The sequence below is a fragment of the Selaginella moellendorffii genome, unplaced genomic scaffold, assembly GCF_000143415.4.
Source record: "Selaginella moellendorffii unplaced genomic scaffold, v1.0 SELMOscaffold_1, whole genome shotgun sequence".
In the NCBI taxonomy this organism is placed as follows: domain Eukaryota; kingdom Viridiplantae; phylum Streptophyta; class Lycopodiopsida; order Selaginellales; family Selaginellaceae; genus Selaginella; species Selaginella moellendorffii.
The window spans coordinates 5,231,172-5,251,102 of NW_003314262.1; the positions used below are offsets into that span (position 1 = coordinate 5,231,172).

The 19,931-nt window shown below is 48.4% G+C and overlaps 5 protein-coding genes across 8 annotated transcripts; 1 reads left to right on the forward strand and 4 right to left on the reverse strand.

Moving 5' to 3' along the window:
- Positions 1-39: 39 nt before the first annotated feature.
- LOC9646884 (phosphatidylinositol 3,4,5-trisphosphate 3-phosphatase and protein-tyrosine-phosphatase PTEN2A) lies at positions 40-2,776 on the reverse strand. 2 transcript variants are annotated; one of them, XM_024678222.1, is made up of 13 exons: positions 2,716-2,776; positions 2,092-2,613; positions 1,941-2,042; positions 1,825-1,881; positions 1,704-1,769; positions 1,471-1,647; positions 1,338-1,424; positions 1,223-1,287; positions 1,092-1,168; positions 997-1,043; positions 801-931; positions 677-746; positions 40-626 (listed from the first exon to the last, which is right to left on the reverse strand). In XM_024678222.1, the coding sequence occupies exons 2-13, from the start codon at positions 2,605-2,607 to the stop codon at positions 132-134; spliced, it is 1,890 nt and encodes a 629-aa protein (XP_024533990.1). In that variant the 5' UTR covers positions 2,608-2,613; positions 2,716-2,776; the 3' UTR covers positions 40-131. The 2 variants fall into 2 exon arrangements, with proteins under 2 accessions (XP_024533990.1, XP_024533995.1); XM_024678227.1 differs by having other exon boundaries at positions 2,680-2,774.
- A 60-nt stretch (positions 2,777-2,836) lies between these two features.
- On the forward strand, positions 2,837-3,572 carry LOC112347432 (60S ribosomal protein L18a-like protein). 2 transcript variants are annotated; one of them, XM_024678269.1, is made up of 4 exons: positions 2,837-2,988; positions 3,072-3,168; positions 3,221-3,332; positions 3,406-3,572. In XM_024678269.1, exons 1-4 carry the CDS (start codon positions 2,871-2,873, stop codon positions 3,445-3,447), a joined length of 369 nt encoding a protein of 122 aa, XP_024534037.1. In that variant the 5' UTR covers positions 2,837-2,870; the 3' UTR covers positions 3,448-3,572. The 2 variants fall into 2 exon arrangements, with proteins under 2 accessions (XP_024534037.1, XP_024534044.1); XM_024678276.1 differs by having other exon boundaries at positions 3,075-3,168.
- A 17-nt stretch (positions 3,573-3,589) lies between these two features.
- On the reverse strand, positions 3,590-5,394 carry LOC9646885 (cytochrome b561 and DOMON domain-containing protein At5g35735). 2 transcript variants are annotated; one of them, XM_002962184.2, is made up of 2 exons: positions 5,338-5,394; positions 3,590-5,279 (listed from the first exon to the last, which is right to left on the reverse strand). In XM_002962184.2, exon 2 carries the CDS (start codon positions 5,005-5,007, stop codon positions 3,796-3,798), a length of 1,212 nt encoding a protein of 403 aa, XP_002962230.2. In that variant the 5' UTR covers positions 5,008-5,279; positions 5,338-5,394; the 3' UTR covers positions 3,590-3,795. The 2 variants fall into 2 exon arrangements, with proteins under 2 accessions (XP_002962230.2, XP_024534021.1); XM_024678253.1 differs by having other exon boundaries at positions 3,590-5,282.
- A 227-nt stretch (positions 5,395-5,621) lies between these two features.
- LOC9646886 (erlin-2-B) lies at positions 5,622-7,677 on the reverse strand. The gene is made up of 9 exons (XM_024678264.1): positions 7,465-7,677; positions 7,250-7,367; positions 7,081-7,148; positions 6,962-7,021; positions 6,747-6,905; positions 6,547-6,693; positions 6,264-6,478; positions 6,090-6,198; positions 5,622-6,021 (listed from the first exon to the last, which is right to left on the reverse strand). Exons 1-9 carry the CDS (start codon positions 7,549-7,551, stop codon positions 5,941-5,943), a joined length of 1,044 nt encoding a protein of 347 aa, XP_024534032.1. The 5' UTR covers positions 7,552-7,677; the 3' UTR covers positions 5,622-5,940.
- A 50-nt stretch (positions 7,678-7,727) lies between these two features.
- Positions 7,728-9,726, reverse strand: LOC112347427 (WRKY transcription factor 6-like). The gene is made up of 4 exons (XM_024678236.1): positions 9,182-9,726; positions 8,958-9,110; positions 8,692-8,856; positions 7,728-8,636 (listed from the first exon to the last, which is right to left on the reverse strand). The coding sequence occupies exons 1-4, from the start codon at positions 9,545-9,547 to the stop codon at positions 7,857-7,859; spliced, it is 1,464 nt and encodes a 487-aa protein (XP_024534004.1). The 5' UTR covers positions 9,548-9,726; the 3' UTR covers positions 7,728-7,856.
- Positions 9,727-19,931: the final 10,205 nt, after the last annotated feature.

Consider the following 19,931-nt stretch of genomic DNA (forward strand, 5'->3'; position numbering starts at 1 on the left):
CAAGAGTTTCACCTATTTGAGGCGGTGAAATTCCACGGATATTCCAAATAGGGCATATTCGCCGCATCACATCCAACTTTATCCATTTTGTTTATGTACACGGTTAATCCGCAACCGTCCCGTTGGCTCAGCTACTCGCTGGCGTAGTCATCTTCGTCTCCAAACGTAAACACGGAGGCGTCCGCCGCGATCGCCCGGAAGTCATTCGATTCATCCTCAGCCTTCTCCTTCTTGCTGGGATGATCTTCCTTGACATGGACGTAGTCACTGGATTCGTCCTTGTCTGATCGAGCTTTGGGAGCTTCTTCCGCCGCCGGAGACGAATCGGATGACTTTGGACGATTCTCGCTGCTCACTACTGCTGCTGCTGCTGCTCCACAGCTTAACTCCGGTTCCGGATGCTTTGGAGCTGTAGTCTCGACGCGAACACCCTGGTTCTCCTTTCTGTGAGAATCGCCATCTTCACTATCACTGAATACGTCGTCGTTCTCGCGGGATTCTGTGTCGGGTGATCGCTGGGGAGCCTGTGGCAGCGGTGGGCTTTCGCGAGGAGGTACAGGAGGGACACTCGCGTTTGGATCCAGAATTACCACTTCTACTTGAAAGCCTGGAGAAGGAAGCCTCCTCTGGAAGAAACGAAACAGTCAAGGTGAGATTTTAAAGCAAGCTTAAGCACCTTGTCGAACCCATCGAGATCTGACACGTTGAGAATTTGTCTTGTCTCCATCATGGTTGTGTTTAGCCAGCTGAGAGCATTTTAAAAACGTTCAACTTGGCTCACCAAAGCCACTTGAACTCACCAGTAAAAGTCTCCGTGGCGGTCCTGAAAAAGGATTTTGAAATCGCCATCAAGATCCGCGACACACCTCTCTCCGGGCAAAGCGAACACCATTATCCCTCTCCTGGGTGCACTGAACCAGAAATCTTCAGGCTGCACCGGCAGTACGACGAACATAAGAGCGAGAAGGGATGATGACACGAAAGAAAAGCATCTACCATCATGTCTTTCGTCCTCGGATGTTTTTTTGTTGAGAACAATATGCCTGAAAGCAGATGATGAGACTTGCACTTCAACCGTATTAGTTACCAACCATTGTGATCGGATACTGTGATGGCTGGTCTGATCCAATAAGGGCACCTATGAAGCCTGATCCCCCTAAGAATGCACCTGCGATGTAGAGGGCCAGATAAAAACACAGTTTTGCTGTGAACTACAGCTCACTTTCGCCCGGCTGGTGTTTCTCCGTTGAATTCCTTTAGAACGCGTTCAAAATACTTGACATAACGCTGCAAAGAAGGCCAAGTATCAGTTCAGCATCACAAGAGCAGGACATTACAATTTGACTCGGTAGAATAAGACCCTTGCTATCGATGCACCGCCTCTCGTTATAGTTTGCGATGCATTCTTCGGCAGTCGGAAAAAACTGTAGCATAAAAGTTGTGGCAGGATAGACTCTAAAAAAGTGTTACCTTAAGATACAGAAGAAGACACGATATCATCAACCCGGTGCGCGCTTTCCCCGCTTTGCAATGAACCACTACGACGTTGTCGAGGTTCTCTTTAAGCCAACCATATGCACTTCGACAGAAGGCCAAGACCAATTGCAGTGGGGGACAATTGTGATCGTCGAATGGAAACGATGCAACCTGCGGGACATCCAAAAATCAATACAAAGCAGGCACGAAGGCAGTCGTTTGTCTACCTTGCCTTCCAGCAAAGAAACATCGTAAAGCCTTTCAGAGCAAAGGTTGTACACTTTGTACTTCCCCTACAATGAAACACACAGAATCAAGGCAAGAGAGATCAATACAACACTGTCTCACCTTATGTTGCGTTTCGAAAAACCTTATAACTTCCTCCATATGGTTTCTGTAAAATCCCTGTGCAAACCGAGAAGCCCATAAGCATTGCCGAATTAAAAAAGAGAAAGAAAAATCACCTCAACGTAGCCAAGGATACCAGAGCTCATGTCGCCGGCAGGAAAGCCCATGGCGATAATGCTATCAGTGATATACGTCATGTCCAAGTCGAAGCCACCTTCCTACAAAGCAAAGAATTAGAAAAACAAAACAAGCACACACAAAACATACCTGATAGCGTCGTTTGTTCTGCGAGACCAAATGCCTAGCTCTTGTTTGGACCACCTTGACTGCATTCCTGGACGAGTCGAGAAATCCCTTCGTGAAAGTACCAAATGCCCCGTCTTGAGCTTGAGCCGGGGCTGTTGTGGTGGGCAATTCGTCGTCCACCACTGGGATCTTGGCCGGGACTCTCTTCCCAAATCCACTGGAGAGAATGCTGAAAGGCGACTTGGAGTCCTTGGGCGAGCTCGCATTTGAATTCTCTTTGGCATCTTTCGGAGAGATTGGGAGCTTCAAGCTCTTGGCCCACGTCGAAATCCCAGCCACTGAGAGCTTGGACGGCGCCTCTGTAGATCCGTCACCTGGAGTAGCGGCGGCTGTTCTCGAGAAGAAACTGGCGCTCCTCTGGTAGAATTTCGACCGCTGCTGAGTCGCCGCAGCAGCTCCCTCCGTAACCGAAATCTCGACAGGCACCTCCGACGGCTCCACCGATACGCTCACGGGAGCTTCCGGCGAGCTCTCCATCGAGATCTGCATGGAAGAACTCGAGCTGAGCCAGAATAGGGAGAGAAATCGCGCATCCGGCGGCTAACCCACAGCATTTCATCCAGTCTGTGCCAATGTGGCCAATACCTGAGAGCGCTCCCACGCCTCGCGAGCTAGAGATCCATCGATGGAAAGAACAAACCCTAGGGGCTCTGCCACGTGGCACTTTTATTACTAATCTTGCGAGTTAGTTCGCTTTAGGGCTCTTCCGTAAAACACGGAGAAGAGCTCTGTCTCTATCCATGGCGATCGAAGCTCCAGCAATTCAAGATTTTGATCCTCAGCACCATCAACACTACGGCACCTTCTCGCCCCTTGATCCCGCCCGGAGATCCTCACAATATCCCGGGAGCCTTCCAGGTCTCGAATTCGATTTTGCGATCGCGCCGCGCTGCTCGATCTCGCCAAAACTATGATCAAGTTTCCTATTCTGGTTGTGGCAGTAGCGATCGCTGAGGGGCGCGCCTTGTACGCCTCTCGAATCGTCCGCGAGGAGGAGCCCCCACTCCCGCTTTGCAACATTGGCATTGGATGGTTTCTGTGAGTTCTTTGGATCCCGTGCCTAAGATCTAAATTGGATAAGTCACTCCAGATTCGCGATTGGATTCGTTAGCATCATCCCCTGGTTCGTGGGCGCGATCATCTTCGCCTGCTTCACGCACGATTGGAGAGAAAGGGCTGGGCTCGCAGCGTGTACGGTGGCTGTAAGCAATCTATACGATCGCTCCACAAAGTTCTAGCTGATCTTTCTTGCTAAGCACGATTTCTTGCGCGCAGGCGTTCGTGGCAATCCTCGTCGGAGGCTCTCGGTTCTTGTGATCGAGATCACAATGCCACGAAAACAACCAATTTGCCGTGCGCGGGACCCGATCTGTACACGTGGCACCTTCACGTGCTTTAATTTTATTTTACCGTAAATAATCTATTTTAGCACTTCTATGGAAGAACCCTAAAAGAACTATTTCCACTAAAAATGTAGGTTTTATAGATATAGAAAATGTGCGTGACTGAACTGGCCAACTTCGATTAATCGTTCAAAGGAAACGACCATCAAGCTAGCGCAGGATCCAGTCATAGAGAAAAAATCGCGAATCAATCGATCTAGAGCTACAGCCACAGAGAGAAAAGACAATAACAAAAGGGAGAAACATACAAACCAAGTTTCGATCACACTCTACCGTGAGCATTGAACTGCGGCTCCTGCGCGTAAGGATTGGACGAGTTCCTCGCGTTCTTCACGGGCGAGGACGACGATTTGCTTCTCCGCCGCTGGAAATAGATCGCCCAAGTCACGGCCTCGAGGATGAGCGCGACGACGCCCAGCGCGATGATGATCCCAATGTAGGCGTTCTTCCATCCCTTGGCCGGGTCCAGGATGTCGAATCCCTTGAAGATGTTGGCGATGGCGAGCGCGATCGTGGCGTAGCCAATGCCGTGGTGATAGGCGTTCCAAAACGTCCTGTAGCTGTGCGTCTTGTTCGGCCGGAGCACGATCGCGAACACCTGGAGCGTCCCAAACACGAACATCGTGATCCCAATGTTCCTGTGCGTGTTGTATCTCACTCCAACCGAGTCGGATCCCAGGCGGAGCCCGATCGCCCAGCCCACCACCCCGAGGATGTATCCCAGCGTCTGGCACGCGACGTGGAGGTAGAACCAAGTTGGATCGGCCCACTCGAACGATCGGAGGTAGCGCGCGGACATGGCACCGATCGGGAGGAGGATCCCCCAGCCGAGAGCGTTGAGGATGCCGTGCGCGTTCCGGAGGTGGAGCCGCGGGATCCCGGCCGAGCTCGCGGCGCCAGTGGCGAGATCGAGGCTCCCGGCCGAGGACGTGGAGGCTTGGTCCAGAGCGTGGGCTTGTGGAGCGTCGCCATTCACCTGGCTCCCCCGGTTCCAGATGTGGAAGATGTTGCTACTCGGGCTGGTGAGGCGGAGTAGCGCGGTGAATCTCGCGGTGGTGCCTTGGATCTCCACAGCCTGGGCGAGGACGGTCACGTCGGTGGTGGAATTTCTCAAGATAGCCTGCCGCGAGCCCGTGAGGCTGTAGAGCATGAGATGGCTGCCCGATGCGTTGCTGAAAGCGATGAGCGCCGAGGCCCCGTCCATCGCCGCTCGGCTTGGATTGTAGCCCCAGCCCACCCAGCCGGACGCGCTGGGGAGAGAGCCCGAGAAGGCGATCTCCAGGGTCCGGTTCTCGGCGATGAAGGTCCAGGCGATCGCCGCCCCTTGCGACAGGCTCTGGCACTGCATGAAGCTCGACTGCGTGTTCGCGATCGTGAGCTGCCGCGAGCACTGCTGGGCCGCCGATGGAGCGATGAGCGCCGAGAGGGCAAGGATCGAGATAAATATCGCCATTCTTGCTGTTGCCGAGGCCATTGCTCGATGGATCGCCACGAAAATTTCGAACGCTATGGAATATCTCGGGCGCTTGGATCGAGCAAGGAAGATCGGAATATCGCGAACCTGATCGGTGGATCGAGCAAGGAAGATCGAAGTATTGGGAACCTGATCGATCGCCGGCAGCGCTGCTGCAAGAGGGTTTTGGATCCGGCCGGGTTCTTGGAAGAAGTGCCACCCCTGGAAGCTTATATCCTCGCGAATCGCCTAGAACAGGTCGCTGTCCGGTGGAATTTGTTTACTTGTTCATCCTGCTACGAACAACACGGTCATGGTACCTAGAATTCCTACAAATCGGCAGAAGCTCACCAGAAGGCGCGAGCGGCATGCGCCAAGCCGGGCCCGACGAAGTCTTTGAGCAGAGGAGCTAGAGCCCTAAAACCGCGTTGCATGCTCATTATTCGGCCACGTGGAGGCCACGGGTCAGAGACACGTCGACGACCCCGCCGAAATGGAGCCAGCCGTTGGATCTCGGGCGAATTTGAATAAGAGCCGTCGGATGAGGAGCAGCCATTGAGGACTTTTTGTTTAAAGTTTGGTGGAAGGTAACAATAGTTCTTCCATTCAACACGGCGCTGGTTTTAGACGAGTGATGTAATGCTGAGGAGAGCATTCGATCGAGAGAGAGAGAGAGAAGCTTCTAATTTGCGAGCTAAGATTTCTATAGCTCCTTTCTCCTTTCCACCTGGTTCTCTTTCTTTCGTTTTTCACATAATGCGGTTTACAGTTAGATTCTTGGCTCGCAATCAAGCAAAGAGCTACCGCGTCTGCAAGCTTGGATTCTAAAGCACGAATTTGACGAAAAGAAAGCAAAGACAGAGAAGGAGATCTCCGTACCGTGACACTCCCGACGGATGATAGAGAACTCTACCAAAACTTTCTCGTGAACTGGGTGGACTTTGTGGATTGTCGTTAGGAAGAGTCGATAGGACTTGAAGAGAGTGTTGAAAGGTAGCTGCCAAGCAATCTTTGGTCCATGACCATGCTCGGGATCTAAAAGCAACGCGGAGAGGTTGATCAAAGCCTCAAAGTCGTCGATTCGGCAAAGAAAGAATCCGTACCTTATCTCCGAAGAAGATCTTTGAATTGTTGGTGATGGACTCGATAAACTTGAGCTCCAGGAACTCCGGAGTTAACTTGAGCTTGTTAGCCTCAGCCTCCCTCATCACCCTTTTGGAAGAGAAACAATAAAGATCAGATCTTTTCACGCGCCCCAGATGAAAAGAAAGTTGTACCTATAGAAGTTCGCATCAGCCAGGCTCTTCTCCCGGCCCAGGAAGATTTCGTTCTCGATCTCTTGCTGCCGTTTGGCACTCTCCTTCTCCATGACGCGCTGCTCCATCAGGATTTTACTGACGTGAGCATCCTTCTCGGCCTCGGTCACAGCTTGTTTCTTGTGAGTCTCGGCTTCTTTCTCCAGGACTTTTTGCCTCTCGACGGCAATCAGTACCTGGGAAACAGAGAGGTTTTAGTGTTTTGTGAAGCAAAAGTATTGTCCACGAAACGAAAAAAACAAACCTTAGTGCGTTCTTCTTCCATGCTCTCGTAGTTACGAGCAATTGTTGCCGGAATAGTTGGCTTCGTCACACGCACACCGATAATCTCAATTCCTGGAGCATAGCGTGTGCAGTCTCGCTGGATCGCGTCCTTCATGATCTCGTCGATCTAAAGCCATGCGATCGTAAGACCAATGGCTTACATACTAAGAATGAACGAACCTGATCGAACTTATCAATGTACACTTCCTGGAGTGAATGCGCGCTGCAAAACTGGTTGATTTCATGGTGGATCTTGTCGTAGATCCACGTCTTGTCGTAGCTCACACCGTAGTTGAGAATAGTTTCATACACAAGCTCCTTCTTGAGACGATTCACCACCTAAAACCACACCAAAACACGTCACTGCCTCACTTCAAACGACAGCTTTTACACACCTCAATCTTCTCGAAGTAGATCATCACTCCACCCTTCGTACCACAGGGAATGTCTTTCACCTGAGAGTCGTCGTAAGAAACACCAACTCATCAAAAGAAAAAATCCCCAAGACTCTTGCCTGATCGGTTTGTATAGTAACTTGGATAGGCTCGTACTGTGTGAGGATTGGGACCATCAGATGAAAACCTGGGAAAAGAAAGACACAAAGAAATAGCTAAGTTGCTACATCATATATGATGAGAGCCTAGAGAAGAAATAGAAGGAAAAAAGAAAGGAGCAACAATTACCAGGCTCGGAGATAGTCTTGAGCAAAGCACCGCCTCTCCAGTAGACCCCAACATGACCTTCTGGAATCTGGTGGAGCACGCCGAAATTCGTCCCGGCCACAGTGATGGGGACCAAAACCTACAATCGATCGATCCATTTGAGTAAAATATCGACCTACAGAGCCCGCATTCTTGCATTGATCTACGCGAGCTGCCGCCCGATCGATCGATCTTACCAGTGCGAGCGCCAGTGGGAGGAGCTCCAGCGCCCTCAGGCCGCCCGCCCCCGGCCTCGGCGAAGGCGTCGTTCTCGTGGCGTCCATGATCCAATGGATTGAATGGAAAAACCCTTGTCCCTTACACAAGAAACGTTTATACGGTCTTGTCACGTAGTGTTTCCACTCTCGAGAGAAAAGCCTTCTGCCCGCTCGAGCTCTTCTCCAAAGAACTTCACAAGAGAGGTGGAAGATATTTTTTCTCCTCGCTACAAAGAGAGAACTTTCTCCATAGCCAAAATGTATTCTTTGACAAAATTGTATGCTTACAGATATAACATGCCTTGTGTATAAGGAACTTTAGACAAAAAGAAAAAAGAAAGAAAGAAAAATAACGGGCCGATAGTGAGAAACTATCGGCTGATATTGTTGAGTGCCAATTCCGACACTGGAAGTCCGCCATTACCTAAGCTTGAAGCTCCCGAAGACTCGGACATATAGAGAGGAGCCAAGACGCTCGTCGCGAGCTCCGGAAGCTTGTTAAAGTTGTGCAGCTGCTGCTGCTGCTCCTGTGGGGGAGAAGTGATGATCGACGCAATGGCAGCGGCCAAAGCGGCCGTAAATTTTGGATCCGACGTGATCGCCGCGCTCACGCTCTCGGCCAGATGATTGTTCGAATGACTCGAGCTCCTCTGTGGTTGCAACAAGTTGGAGCTCGAGTTCCCCGAGTTGTTCCCGTCGTGAAAGATCATCTCTTGCTCGCGGCGATCTTCCCGCTTGCTCTCGCCAGGAACCACAAACCTGGTAGCGGCAGGAAGAGGATTTGAAGCCCCGGGGTTTGTGGTGAGATCCAGAGTGACGGTCGGGAATGGCGTGGTGGCGGAGATGGTTGGCGCCCCGGTCAGCATCCCGGCCATGAAGCTAAGATCGGTGCTACTGGCGGTGGAGCCGGAGAGGAGCATGGTGGCGGCGGCGGAGGTGGTGGAAGCCATGCTCGTCGCCGCCGGTGGGAGCTGATGGTTGTGGGATCCCTCGTAAGTTGTGACGAGGACGCTGGTATCGTCGGCACACCTTTGGACTTGTTTTCTCACGGGGCATCCCGAGGCCATGGTGCAGCGGTAGTAAGCTCGCGGGCATGGGTTGCCTTTGGCCATCTTTTGGCCGTATTTTCTCCACTGGCAGCCATCGTTCATCTGTGGATATGGAGGAGTTAGAGAAGCTTTCAAGGAAATATTGAAGTGTGCTTACTGTTGGAGCTTCGCATCGAGCACGAACCGAGACACGGACTTTGTGCAGCATCGATTCCAGGTGCTCTGGTTGGTTCTGGAAAACGATTTTTCCCTGCGTGCCAAATTGTTGTTGCTGTTGCGGCTGCTGCTCGTTTGGTGGAGAGCTTGGATTGACGTCTAGTTTCTGCAAGAAAAACACATTTTAGACCAAATAAAATTACTTTTTTTCTTCTCCTAAAGAGAAAAGTTGCTATTTTTTATAAGGAAAGAAAGAAAAAAAAGTACCTGAGGAGATGGCGCTTTTTGTGATTGTTGCTGGATCAATGCCATGGTCTGCACCTGAAAGTTTTGGTACTCGGCTTTCACTTGATCCAGCACCGCCCGCAATCGCTCGTTCTCTTCTCTCATTCGTGTCATCTCAGCGTGAACTTCGACGAGCTGAAAGGCAAAAAAACATGAAAAGTCAGATCAACAATGACTCAAAAGAAGAACTAAATCTTTCCACTTACTTGGTTCTTGAGCTCCTCGTTTCTGGGAGACAGTGGCGGCGAGTAGTCCTCCACGGTAGATTTATCGCTGGCCACGCGGCCCTCCAGTTTGAATTGCGGAGACCCTCTGGAGATCCTGGGGCTCTCGCACTCCTGCTCCCCAAAGTCCTGCTTGATCAGCGCCGCCTTCCTCAGGAAAAACGGGGTCTCCCTCTTCAGATCCATCTCCTCGGCGCCCGCATCGTCCTCCTCGCTCAGCGCCAGAGACAAATCGATCGACTTGACACGGTCCCGCCGCCCGGCCATTCGCTTGCGAAACTTTGGCGACGGCGCGCCGGGGTCCGGATCGTCAATCCTCCTCCTCTTGAGATCCTCAGCTCTATCCATGAACAGCAAAGAGGAGACTTTCGCCTTCTCGATGATCACACACCCTTGGAAGAATTGCTGGGCTTTATTAGCGGCGAGAAGTTCCAAGCCGATACGCTACGCAAGCGACCACACGTGGAATCCGTAGAGCAAATCTCTCGACTGGAAGAAGAACGGGGAGAGCGCTGGAAGCTATAGAAAACGAAATGGATTGACCGTGCCCTCTCTTCCACGCACGGGGTATTTCTAGAGAAACTTTCCACGATGCCCAAGGACGAGGACGGGGGAGACGGTGACCACGCGTGACACGGTCAAAATAGGCAAAATTTCTCGCGAGGCGACCAACCAACCAACGTAGTTTCCCGGCGCCAAACACGCGGGAAGCTTCCGGCACTGGCAGACAACCCTTGGATCCCGACCATCAACGGCCGGTCTTACGTGCACGTTTTCCAGAAGCTCCAAAAGACAGTACGGTTGACTGCCAGTCAACAGTCACTGTCGGGGTCGTCGATTGCGTCTTGGAAAAAAGAGGAGCGCCCGCAATTCGACCGACTTCTAGTCTTGCATTTCTTTCCTCTCTTTCTTCATTTTCTTCGTAGGTTTTGGTTGTTGTCATTGTTGCTTGAGGACGTTAGTGTGGAAACGCGAGAACTGGATAGTATGGTCCTCGTACTGTAGGCTGTAGAAAAGCGAAGCCTTATACGTCCAAGGCTTCTACGGTGTGTATGTGCAAATCTTTCCACCTCGCATTGAAACCTGGGACCGGGTGTTTGGATCGCACTTTCTTTGGTTGAAGTTTTGGAATTTTCCTCGTTGCCGTGTCATTTAGTCTCTTGCGTCCATCCATCCAGACGCACCACAGAGAAGCAGCCACGAAACCAGCAAGGAAGAGCCCCACTTTCACGAGTCTTGTGGAGGTTAAAGAAAATATCAACGCATGCCGACAAGAGGTCTATTTCTTCCTGTCGTTTTGGTTGCCCAGTCCAGTCTTGGGCGGTAAAAGCTTAGAAAATCTTAGAAAGTGGTGCATCGAAAGTAAACAGCAAATCACTAAACGATACTAAAGCATAGAGATTTCCAGAGGGGCAAGAAATTCTAGGGACCCGACCTAAGTAAGACTCATGGTTTGTGAGCCAAAGGTATTTCTCGAGGTAAAGTTGATGTATCAAGAATCTTTAGAGAAACTGCATCCTAGAATTCTGTTTGTGGTCATGGTTTTAATCCAACGCTGCAAAAACGGTTATAAACTGAGAGATCTCGGTTTGCCTTACTGAGAGCTAAGTTGGCCAGAGTTGGCATAAACCCTCTCAACTTCTGTGAAGAATTCAAGCAATGCTAGCTCTCAATTTCGAGCTGGGATTTACGCTTAATTCTATGTTAAGGCTTTGCCGACAGGCTGGATAGCAGAACATAGCTACACTCAATATCCTCGCTCTCCATGCAGCAGCAAGTATACCACTTGGACAGAGCAAAGTCGTATGCAACAGGAGGCCACACCCCAGGGCTTTCCTTCCTGTAGAAGGCCGAGATGAAGGCAGTGTCCCCGACCAGCCTCACTTTGAGATCCTTGTCCCGAACTGACAAATCACAATCGGGTCCAAACAGGTCGTTGGACAGAACCCGGGACACCAACACCCACGTTGAGTTTTCCTGTTTCATCTCCCAGATTGCCACTCCAAACATCTTCAAACAGAAGCGACGCCAAGTAGCATTTCCCCTTGTACATGAAGGCACCGATGTATCCAAAAGACCAGTTTGCCCAGCTCTCGTCTTCCTCTTCTTGTTCGTTACGTGCCGGTGGTGAGATAACCGCGTGAGACCAAGTTCTGGAATGCGGATCATAAGCTGGAAATATGTTTTCTCCGGTGTAGAAGAAAGCACAGCCCCGTAGAGGTGATCCCGACAAGTTTGATGAGCTTGACGTGCTGAAGAACGGGCTTTGGTGCCAAGAACATGAATCTGATTCATACTGCAGCGAGAATATTTTATCGTCGTCGTCATGGATCTTCTGGTACAGTATCGCAAGTTGGTAAGAGCTGCTGACAGCATCTGTTTCCATGCCGATGTCGAGATAGGCTGGCTGTAGACGATCCAGCGCTGGCTGTAGGCGATCCGCCGGGTCAAGTGGAGCAGGAGGAAGTGTCTTCCACACGTTGGTGATTGGATTCCCCACAGCAAAAGTCATCCAGTCTGTGTGTTCCATGAGCATCCCACAGACAAGTCCGTTGGAAGAACACAAGCCCACGAAGCGCGAACCCGACGGGCCTAACGGAAGACTGCACCTCTTACGCTGGAGGCTATGCGGACGCCATAGCTCGGTGTGATTCTCTAGCCTCATGCCATAGTCAAAATGCTCCTCATCGTAACAGAGACACTTGCTTCAATGGTCACGCTGAGAAGAAGTAAAGAAACACTTACATGTCAAAGGGAAGACCCGTGCGCACCCTGAGCACGGCCCAGGGTTCCAGCGGTGGCTTGTACAGCTGCACGAAACGAGGAGAGCGCACAGCGTCATACCAGGACTTGCACACGGCCTGCAATGTGAACAGGCCCTCATTTCCCCATTAGACTAGCATAATACTTCAGATGTCAAAATTATAGTTTTTTATCTAGCATTTTTTATCCTTTAGGCAAGAAATGCTTTGTCATGCTCCATAGCAAAGACAGGGAAGCTTTTCCAGCGAAAAATCCACCACTTTTTTTTTTGTTTTTTGTTTTTTTGTTTTTTGGTTTTCTTATTAGGAAATTTTATCCACTTTAATGACCTATTTTGTTATGAGGGTTTCTTTGAGGATTCCTATTCTTTTACTAATACTTCTCAAAGTAACAAATCTGACTATTCAAGCAGATGTAAATTGGGATGCTCTTTCACTTTATGATTTTATTAGTAAAGGAGACATTAATGATATTGGAAAATTTTTAGTCAAAATGACGAATACGAAAATAGTGGAAACATATAAATACTATGGTGCGCATACTTGGACTGATTATCTCTCTTTGTCTGATAAAGTTATTGAAGTTACTATCTGGATAAGGCCTAATGGCATGTGTAGTATGTCTATGAGCTTTTATTTGATATTTTACAAGAGGCTCAAGTGGGAAACTAGTTGCTACTTTAAATTATGTTGGTATCAAATATAAATTATTAAATGCTAGAAAATACAATTCTAAGAATATCAATAGGCTGAATAATACTTATACAAATGCAATTTTTAATTGTTGGATTTACAGATCTACTCTTATGAGTGGTGAAAAACACGACTTTGGATCTTCCTTACTCAATTCAAATTCTCTAATTTCTCCAAATGGAGAGTATGAATTAAGTCTAAATAAAGATTGTAATTTAGTGTTAACTTGGAAAAGGGTGTATAGTTTATGGGAAAGTGGGACTACAAATAAAGGTACTGGCTGTTGGTTAGTTTTAGAGATTAGTAATAAAAGATATGGAGATATGGTTTGTAAATAGCAATTGTCCAACATGTAAATCAACAACACTTTCTGTAGAAGATGATGGATTTGTCTATATTATTAGTTCAAATGATAATAAAATATTAAAACATTTTCCTTAACAACTTCTTTGTTTAAAATTCTATCAACTTAAGGTGCTTGTAAACACTAATCATGGTGGGGTAAAATTGAGGCTGGGTATACTTGCTGCATAGCTATGTGCTGCGTCACAATTGGGTTCTTTAAATTTGTGTCAATTGAACAGGAACGATGCCCAATAGCATTTCCCCTTGTACATGAAGGCATCGATGTATCCAAAATATCAGTTTGTCCACCTCTTCTTGTTAGTTGCGTGCTGGTGGTGAGATAACCACATGAAACTAAGTTCTTGTTCTCCCCAGTGTAGAAGAAAGCACAGCCTCGTTGAGGTGATCCTAATGAGTTTGAAGTTGAAGAACAGGCCTTGGACTCGATCTCGGACCACCCATTAAAGCCATTCCACGGGCACGGGCTCGCTCGTTCCCTCCAGAACGTGCTCGCCAGGCTAACACCTGGCTCGCCCGTTCTGGGCGGGAACGTGCTCGCCCTACTTGCACATCAAATGCTAGAATCTGGTTTGACATACAACATCATTTTGTCCACAAAAACCACTGATGGTGAAATCAACTTGGTCCACATACCAACATATATACAAGTTGCAGACTTTTTACAAAGGCACTAGAAGAATCCACAATTGAGAGTCCAAGATTGAACTTAGTTAATATAGTTAATTGATATATTCACTCTTTATTCTAGGTTTCCTCAATGCATAAGAGAGTTCTTGTTCTTAGTGCATTGAGCTAGCAAGCTTTGCCTCTTTCATTTAGTAGATTTGCACTTTTGAACAAATCTAGAAGATCCAAAAAACTAAAGATATGGAGTTTGAAATTGCAATTTGGTGTAAACAATTAAATTTTTATTCTACTTTAGTCATTTAATTACACCTTTGACCACTTGGAGGAGTATCTATTAGCTAGACAAAGATTTAAATGTTTTAAACATTTTTAACTAAAAACAGTCTTATAAGGGTTAGTTGCAATAATTCAAAACATGGGTGCTTCCATTATATTTAAATTTCTAAGAATCAAACTTTTTAGGTGTTGTATAATATAATTAATTAAGAAAATAACTTTATTTTAGTTATGTAAAGATTATAGATATAAGTGTTGTATTTATACATTGTTTCTTAAGTGGGAGTTTTCATTCTTGATATTTAGAAGTGTATGTAACTATTTTTTTTATTAATTTATTTCTTAGTTTACTTTTAATACTAAAAAATATTAATATGATTTTCAAATGATTCAACTTTATCTTCATTTACAATAATTTTTAAAATGATACTTTTGAAATATAAACCATTTTTTTTCTTTTCGGGTGCGTCAATCTTTTTTTCTTGGATTAGTCGATTATAGCTTTTAAACGCACCTATCGCCCCAACTATGCAGGTGTAAGCCACAAATTTTTCCTTTCCAATTTGCCAGCTTACCTCGTCTATCCGACCAACACTGCCTTGCCTTGTGCTAAGTTCCCTCGCCAAGGTTCCTGCCTATTGTACTAGCTCCTACTTGGTTCTACTTGGTTTCAGCTACTCACTGCACGAGCAACGGAGCATTAGCCATCCATTCACGGATTCCCAAATCTCTCCCAATCCCCCTCCTTGGGTTAGACTAGACTTAAGGTTCGGCTATAGTCCCCGCAGGCACAAGCAGCCAAGCACACCAAGCCTCCAGATTCCTAACACCCCTTGGTACAACAAGACTTGATCATGGGACCCTTTAAATCCCAAGCCTTGGGTGCAACACTTGCTTCGGGACATCGGGGCGAAACACCATGGCCTAACGGCCCGGTATGGGTACCTCTACCCCCCACTTCCATCCCGAAGGGAAGGCCCAAGCCCCTAGGAAGGGCAAGGACCAATGAGCCACAAGGTACTCAAGTGGGGCACCACTCCACATAAGCCGGGAGCACTGCAGTTGGTTTCCCTTTCGGGAGTGGGAGTTACTCTTGAGCACTTCCCTGGGTGGCCCCTCCAGCATCACCCAAGCCCATGCTCACTCCCACCCAAGGCCCCTCGGCCCTGTCAGGAATTCCCCAATTCTTGCCACATTCTTGACTCTTGCCGGATTCCTGACCTGCAAACCACATTCCTGACTCTCGAGACACTTCCCTATTCCTGACTCTCGAGACACTTCCTGATTCCTGAGTCTCGAGCCACATTCCTGATGATGATGTGGCGCCTCCTCGACCTCAGCTATATTTAGGCCGTCCTCGATTCAAGAGTGGTGGAGCTTCATCAACCTATAGTATATATAGGTTAGCCTTGTTCCATTTCTCCACAATCTGAATCAACACCAGTCTAAGGCTTCTTCTTTGTTTTCACTAGCTTTTTCTCTTTGTCTTTAGCATTTTCCAGTCTTGATCTTGTTGGGGGTCTTGACAGTTTGATTCAGATTGTGGTTTTTGCTTTTCTTTTAGCTCGCTTTGATTGTTTGATTACCTTTGCCTTTTTTTCCCCCTTTTTTCTTTCTTCTTGCCAATGGAGTCTCCAAGCCATCCTGATTTCTTTGCTGAAGTCCCTGCAAAAATCCAGTCTGAGAATACTGAGCTGAAGGCGACCCTTCTTCGCATGCAGCAGGAGCTTGCTTCACTTTCGGCTCAAGGATCCAGCAAAGTTCCTGAACCGAAGGTGAGCTTCCTGGCGAAATTTTCAGGCAAGCGTTCGAAGCTTCGCGGATTCCTGAACCAGATGGAGTTGATCTTCGCACTTCAACATCGGCGGTACCCTACTCTCGAGTCTCAAATCGGCGCAATTGGGACGTTGCTCGAAGGTGCAGCTTTGTCATGGTTTTCTCCTCTTTTGGAGAAGAGCATGAAAGGGGTCGTGGTTCCAGAACTAATGGATCTTCAATTGTTCAAAGAGAAGCTCGAAGCATGTTTTGGCGAGACGGATCGGGTTCGGGCTGCTACCACAAAGATGAGACGTCTCTCTCAGGGGTCTCGTCCTGCCTCGATCTACGCTGCAGAGTTCCAACTCCTTGCTTTGGACACTCAGTGGGATAAGTGGGCCTTGATTGACCAATTTCATTTCGGCCTCAACAACGGTGTCAAGGATTTGTTGCTCACCATGGAGGATCCCAAGGACCTGTCGGATGCCATCAACAAAGCTGTTCGATGTGACAATCGTCTCTTTGAACGTCGTCAAGAAAGTCGCCGCGCCGCTGTTTTTCCGTCCCAGACTCAGGAATCCCAGCTTGAGTCTTCGGGGCATACTCCTGAACCTACTGCTCCGGTTCCGATGGATATTTCTGGTACTCCCCGACTCATTAGAGGGAAGTTGAGTCCTGCTGAGAAGCAACGTCGAATATCTCATAATCTTTGCCTCTATTGTGCTGATCCTAATCACAAAGTAGCTGTATGTCCCAAGAAGCCTCCTCGACTGCTCGAGTTCACTCTGCCTCAAAGTCCACCTCTATTGCAGTCGGGAAACGACCCTGTCCAAACAGAGTAGGAGCTGTCTGTTTGGACTCCCCGAATAAAAATCACTTTTCTTCTTTATCAAGCTCCTCACCACCTTTCATCACAGCCACCACCAATTCCCGCAACTTCCGCGTCCCATGTCTCCTTTCTTTCACCGGACAATCAGGACTCAAGGCTCTGGCGTTACTGGACTCGGGTGCAACTTCCTGTTTCATGGACACGGACTTTGTTGCCCGACATCACGTTCCTCTTTCTCCTACCATACGGGATTTGAGGGTGGAAGGCATCGGCGGGCATTTTGTGTCTCCATCTTCTGGACTTAGGGAAATGTTGCCTGTTCGAGTACACATCGGGTCCACCGTCACCGATATCGCCTTCAACATCATCAACAGCAAGTCCTCCTCTGTGGTGCTCGGTCTTCCTTGGTTCCAACTACATTAGCCTCAAATCTGTTGGAAGGAATTACAGCTCATCTCTCCCACGGCTTCCCCTACTGTTCATCAAGTCCGAATCAGGAAAAGTTCCCTAAACTCAAATCGGGGTTCTATTCCTGACTCTATAAAGTTTTCACCCTCTTCTTTTTCCTCTCTTCCATCTTACACTAGACCGTATCCTCGTCTCATCATTCCATTTAGTCGTACACCTCCTCCTATCTCCACAATCACTATGAAAGAACTCCTTCATGAAGAACCTCTTTTTCTTTTTGCTTTGCATGTTTTTCCTGTCAGTCTTCCTGAGAAGTATCATGATTTTGGGGATGTGTTTGACAAGAAAAAAGCTAGTGTACTGCCTGTTCATCGGCCTTATAATTGTCCCATTGATTTACAGGAAGGAGCGTCACCTCCGTGGGGGCCTATCTACAGGTTATCCCCATCCGAGCTTAAGGCCCTCAAAGAGTACGTGGATGAGAACCTTGCCTCGGGCTACATTCAGCATTCGCAGTCCCCGGCTGGAGCGCCTGTCTTCTTTGTCAAGAAGAAGGATGGGAGCTTGCGGCTAGTCATAGACTACCGAGGTTTGAACAAGGTGACTGTTCGGAACCGTTATCCGCTGCCCCTGATCTCGGACCTGTTGGAACGTCTCGGCGGTGCCCGCTTCTTCACCAAGATCGACCTCCGTGGAGCATACAACCTGATCCGGATCCGGCCTGGTGATGAATGGAAGACTGCGTTCCGAACCCGCTATGGCCACTTCGAGTACACTGTCATGCCATTTGGCTTGACAAATGCTCCAGCAGTTTTCCAACACATGGCGAACGACGTCTTTCGGGAGTTTCTTGATCAAATGGTGATCGTCTACCTCGATGACATCCTCATCTACTCAAAAACTCAAGAGGAGCATGACGAACATGTACGCAAGGTGCTAGCGAAGCTGCGAGAACACGGCCTATATGCGAAGCTTGAGAAATGTTCCTTTGATCAGCAGTCTGTGGAGTTCCTTAGGTACATTGTCACTCCTGAGGGTATCATGATGGATCCTGCCAAAGTCAAGACTATTCTCGAATGGGAGCCTCCACAATCAATGTCGGACATTCAGGTTTTCCTTGGCTTCGCCAACTTCTACCGCAAATTCATTGATCACTACTCTAACATTGTCCTTCCTCTCACACATCTCACTCGCAAGGATGTTCCCTTCTCTTGGTCTGCTGTTGCCCAGCAGGCCTTCGACACACTCAAGGCGGCCTTCAGTTCTGCTCCTGTCTTGATCCATGCTGATTCCTCACAACCTTTCTTCATCGAGGCTGATGCCTCTGACTTTGCCATTGGTGCTGTGCTGTCTCAACTCGGAGCGGATCACGAACTTCATCCGGTCGCTTTCCATTCTCGGAAATTCCAGCCTGCGGAGATCAATTACGAAATCCACGACAAGGAGCTCCTTGCCATCGTGGATTCTTTTGGAGAGTGGCGCCGTTTCTTGGAGGGGGCGAGCCATCAAACAACAGTCTGGACGGATCACAAAAATCTCGAGTACGTTGCCACTTCCCGAGTTTTAAGCCGTCGTCAAGCAAGGTGGGCACAATTCCTAAGTCGGTTTGACTTTGTTATCAAGTACAGACCTGGAAAGTTTCAAGGCCTTTCTGATGCTCTTTCAAGGCGCTCCTATCTCAGTCTCAGGCCTAGTAATCCTGCCTTCGATCAACAGGATCAAGTTATCCTCGGTCCTGATCGGCTTCAAGTTATGGCAATTTCCCTGGCCCCTCAGGACTCCTCCTTGATGGATGCAATCAGAAACGGTCTTCAATCCGATGATCTCGCTAGCGATATTTTCCCCCATCTTCAGGCTGGACACCCAGTGACTCCCGACTGTCGGCGATTTGACGAGTTCGAGTTCTTAGATGGTTTATTGTACCTCGGGGAGCAGCTTTACGTTCCTGAAGGTGATGCTCGAAGGTTGGTCCTGATGGCGTGCCACGATAGCCCGACTGCTGGTCACTTCGGCATTGCGAAAACCTATGAGCTAGTTGCACGGGACTTTTGGTGGCCTCACATGGACGACTACATCAAAGCTTTTGTTACCTCCTGTGACACTTGTGCCCGGAATAAGGTACCTCGCCACCTTCCTTCAGGTTTGCTTCGGTCCCTTTAGGTCCTTGGGAATCCATCTCCATGGATTTCTTGAGTGATCTTCCGAGTTCTAGAGGCTTCAACAGCATTTTAGTCGTGGTGGATCGCTTCACAAAGATGGCGCACTTCTTGCCATGTACCAAGGAGTTTTCGGGCGAGGACATGGCAAAACTGGTATTCAGGGAAATTTTCCAACTTCATGGGATTCCTACAGATGTGGTTTCAGATCGGGGGCCTCAGTTCATCTCTCATTTCTGGCAACGGTTTTTGCAGCTGCTTGGAGTGAAGGCCAACCTCTCTTCAGCATATCATCCTCAAATTGATGGGCAGTCCGAGCGAATGATTCAGACGTTGGAACAATTCTTGAGGTGCTTCATCAACTATCATCAGGATAACAGGTTCGATATCCTTCCTCTTGCTGAGTTCTCCTATAACAACTCTGTTCACTCCTCTCTTCGAGTTTCCCCCTTCTTTGCAAACTCTGGCCGAAATCCCCGATTCAATCTCTCACTTCCTTCTCCATCTGAATCCTCTTGTTCAAATCCCCGCTCTGAGGCATTTATCTCCAACCTCCAGAAAATCCACAACTCCATCTCCTTCCACCTCCATCGTGCTCAGGAATCTCATAAAACATTTGCCAATGTCCATCGTCAGGATTGTCCCCCTTACAATATCGGGGATAAAGTTTGGCTCCTCAGGCGAAATATCTCCACCACCAGGCCCTGTCCAAAACTCGATTTCAAACGCCTTGGTCCTTTCCCTATCACTGCCATCATTAATCCTGTCACTTATCGCCTTGCACTTCCCTCCTCATATCAAATTCACCCCGTTTTTCACTCCTCTCTCCTTGAGCCTTATATTCCCAGTCCTATTCCAAA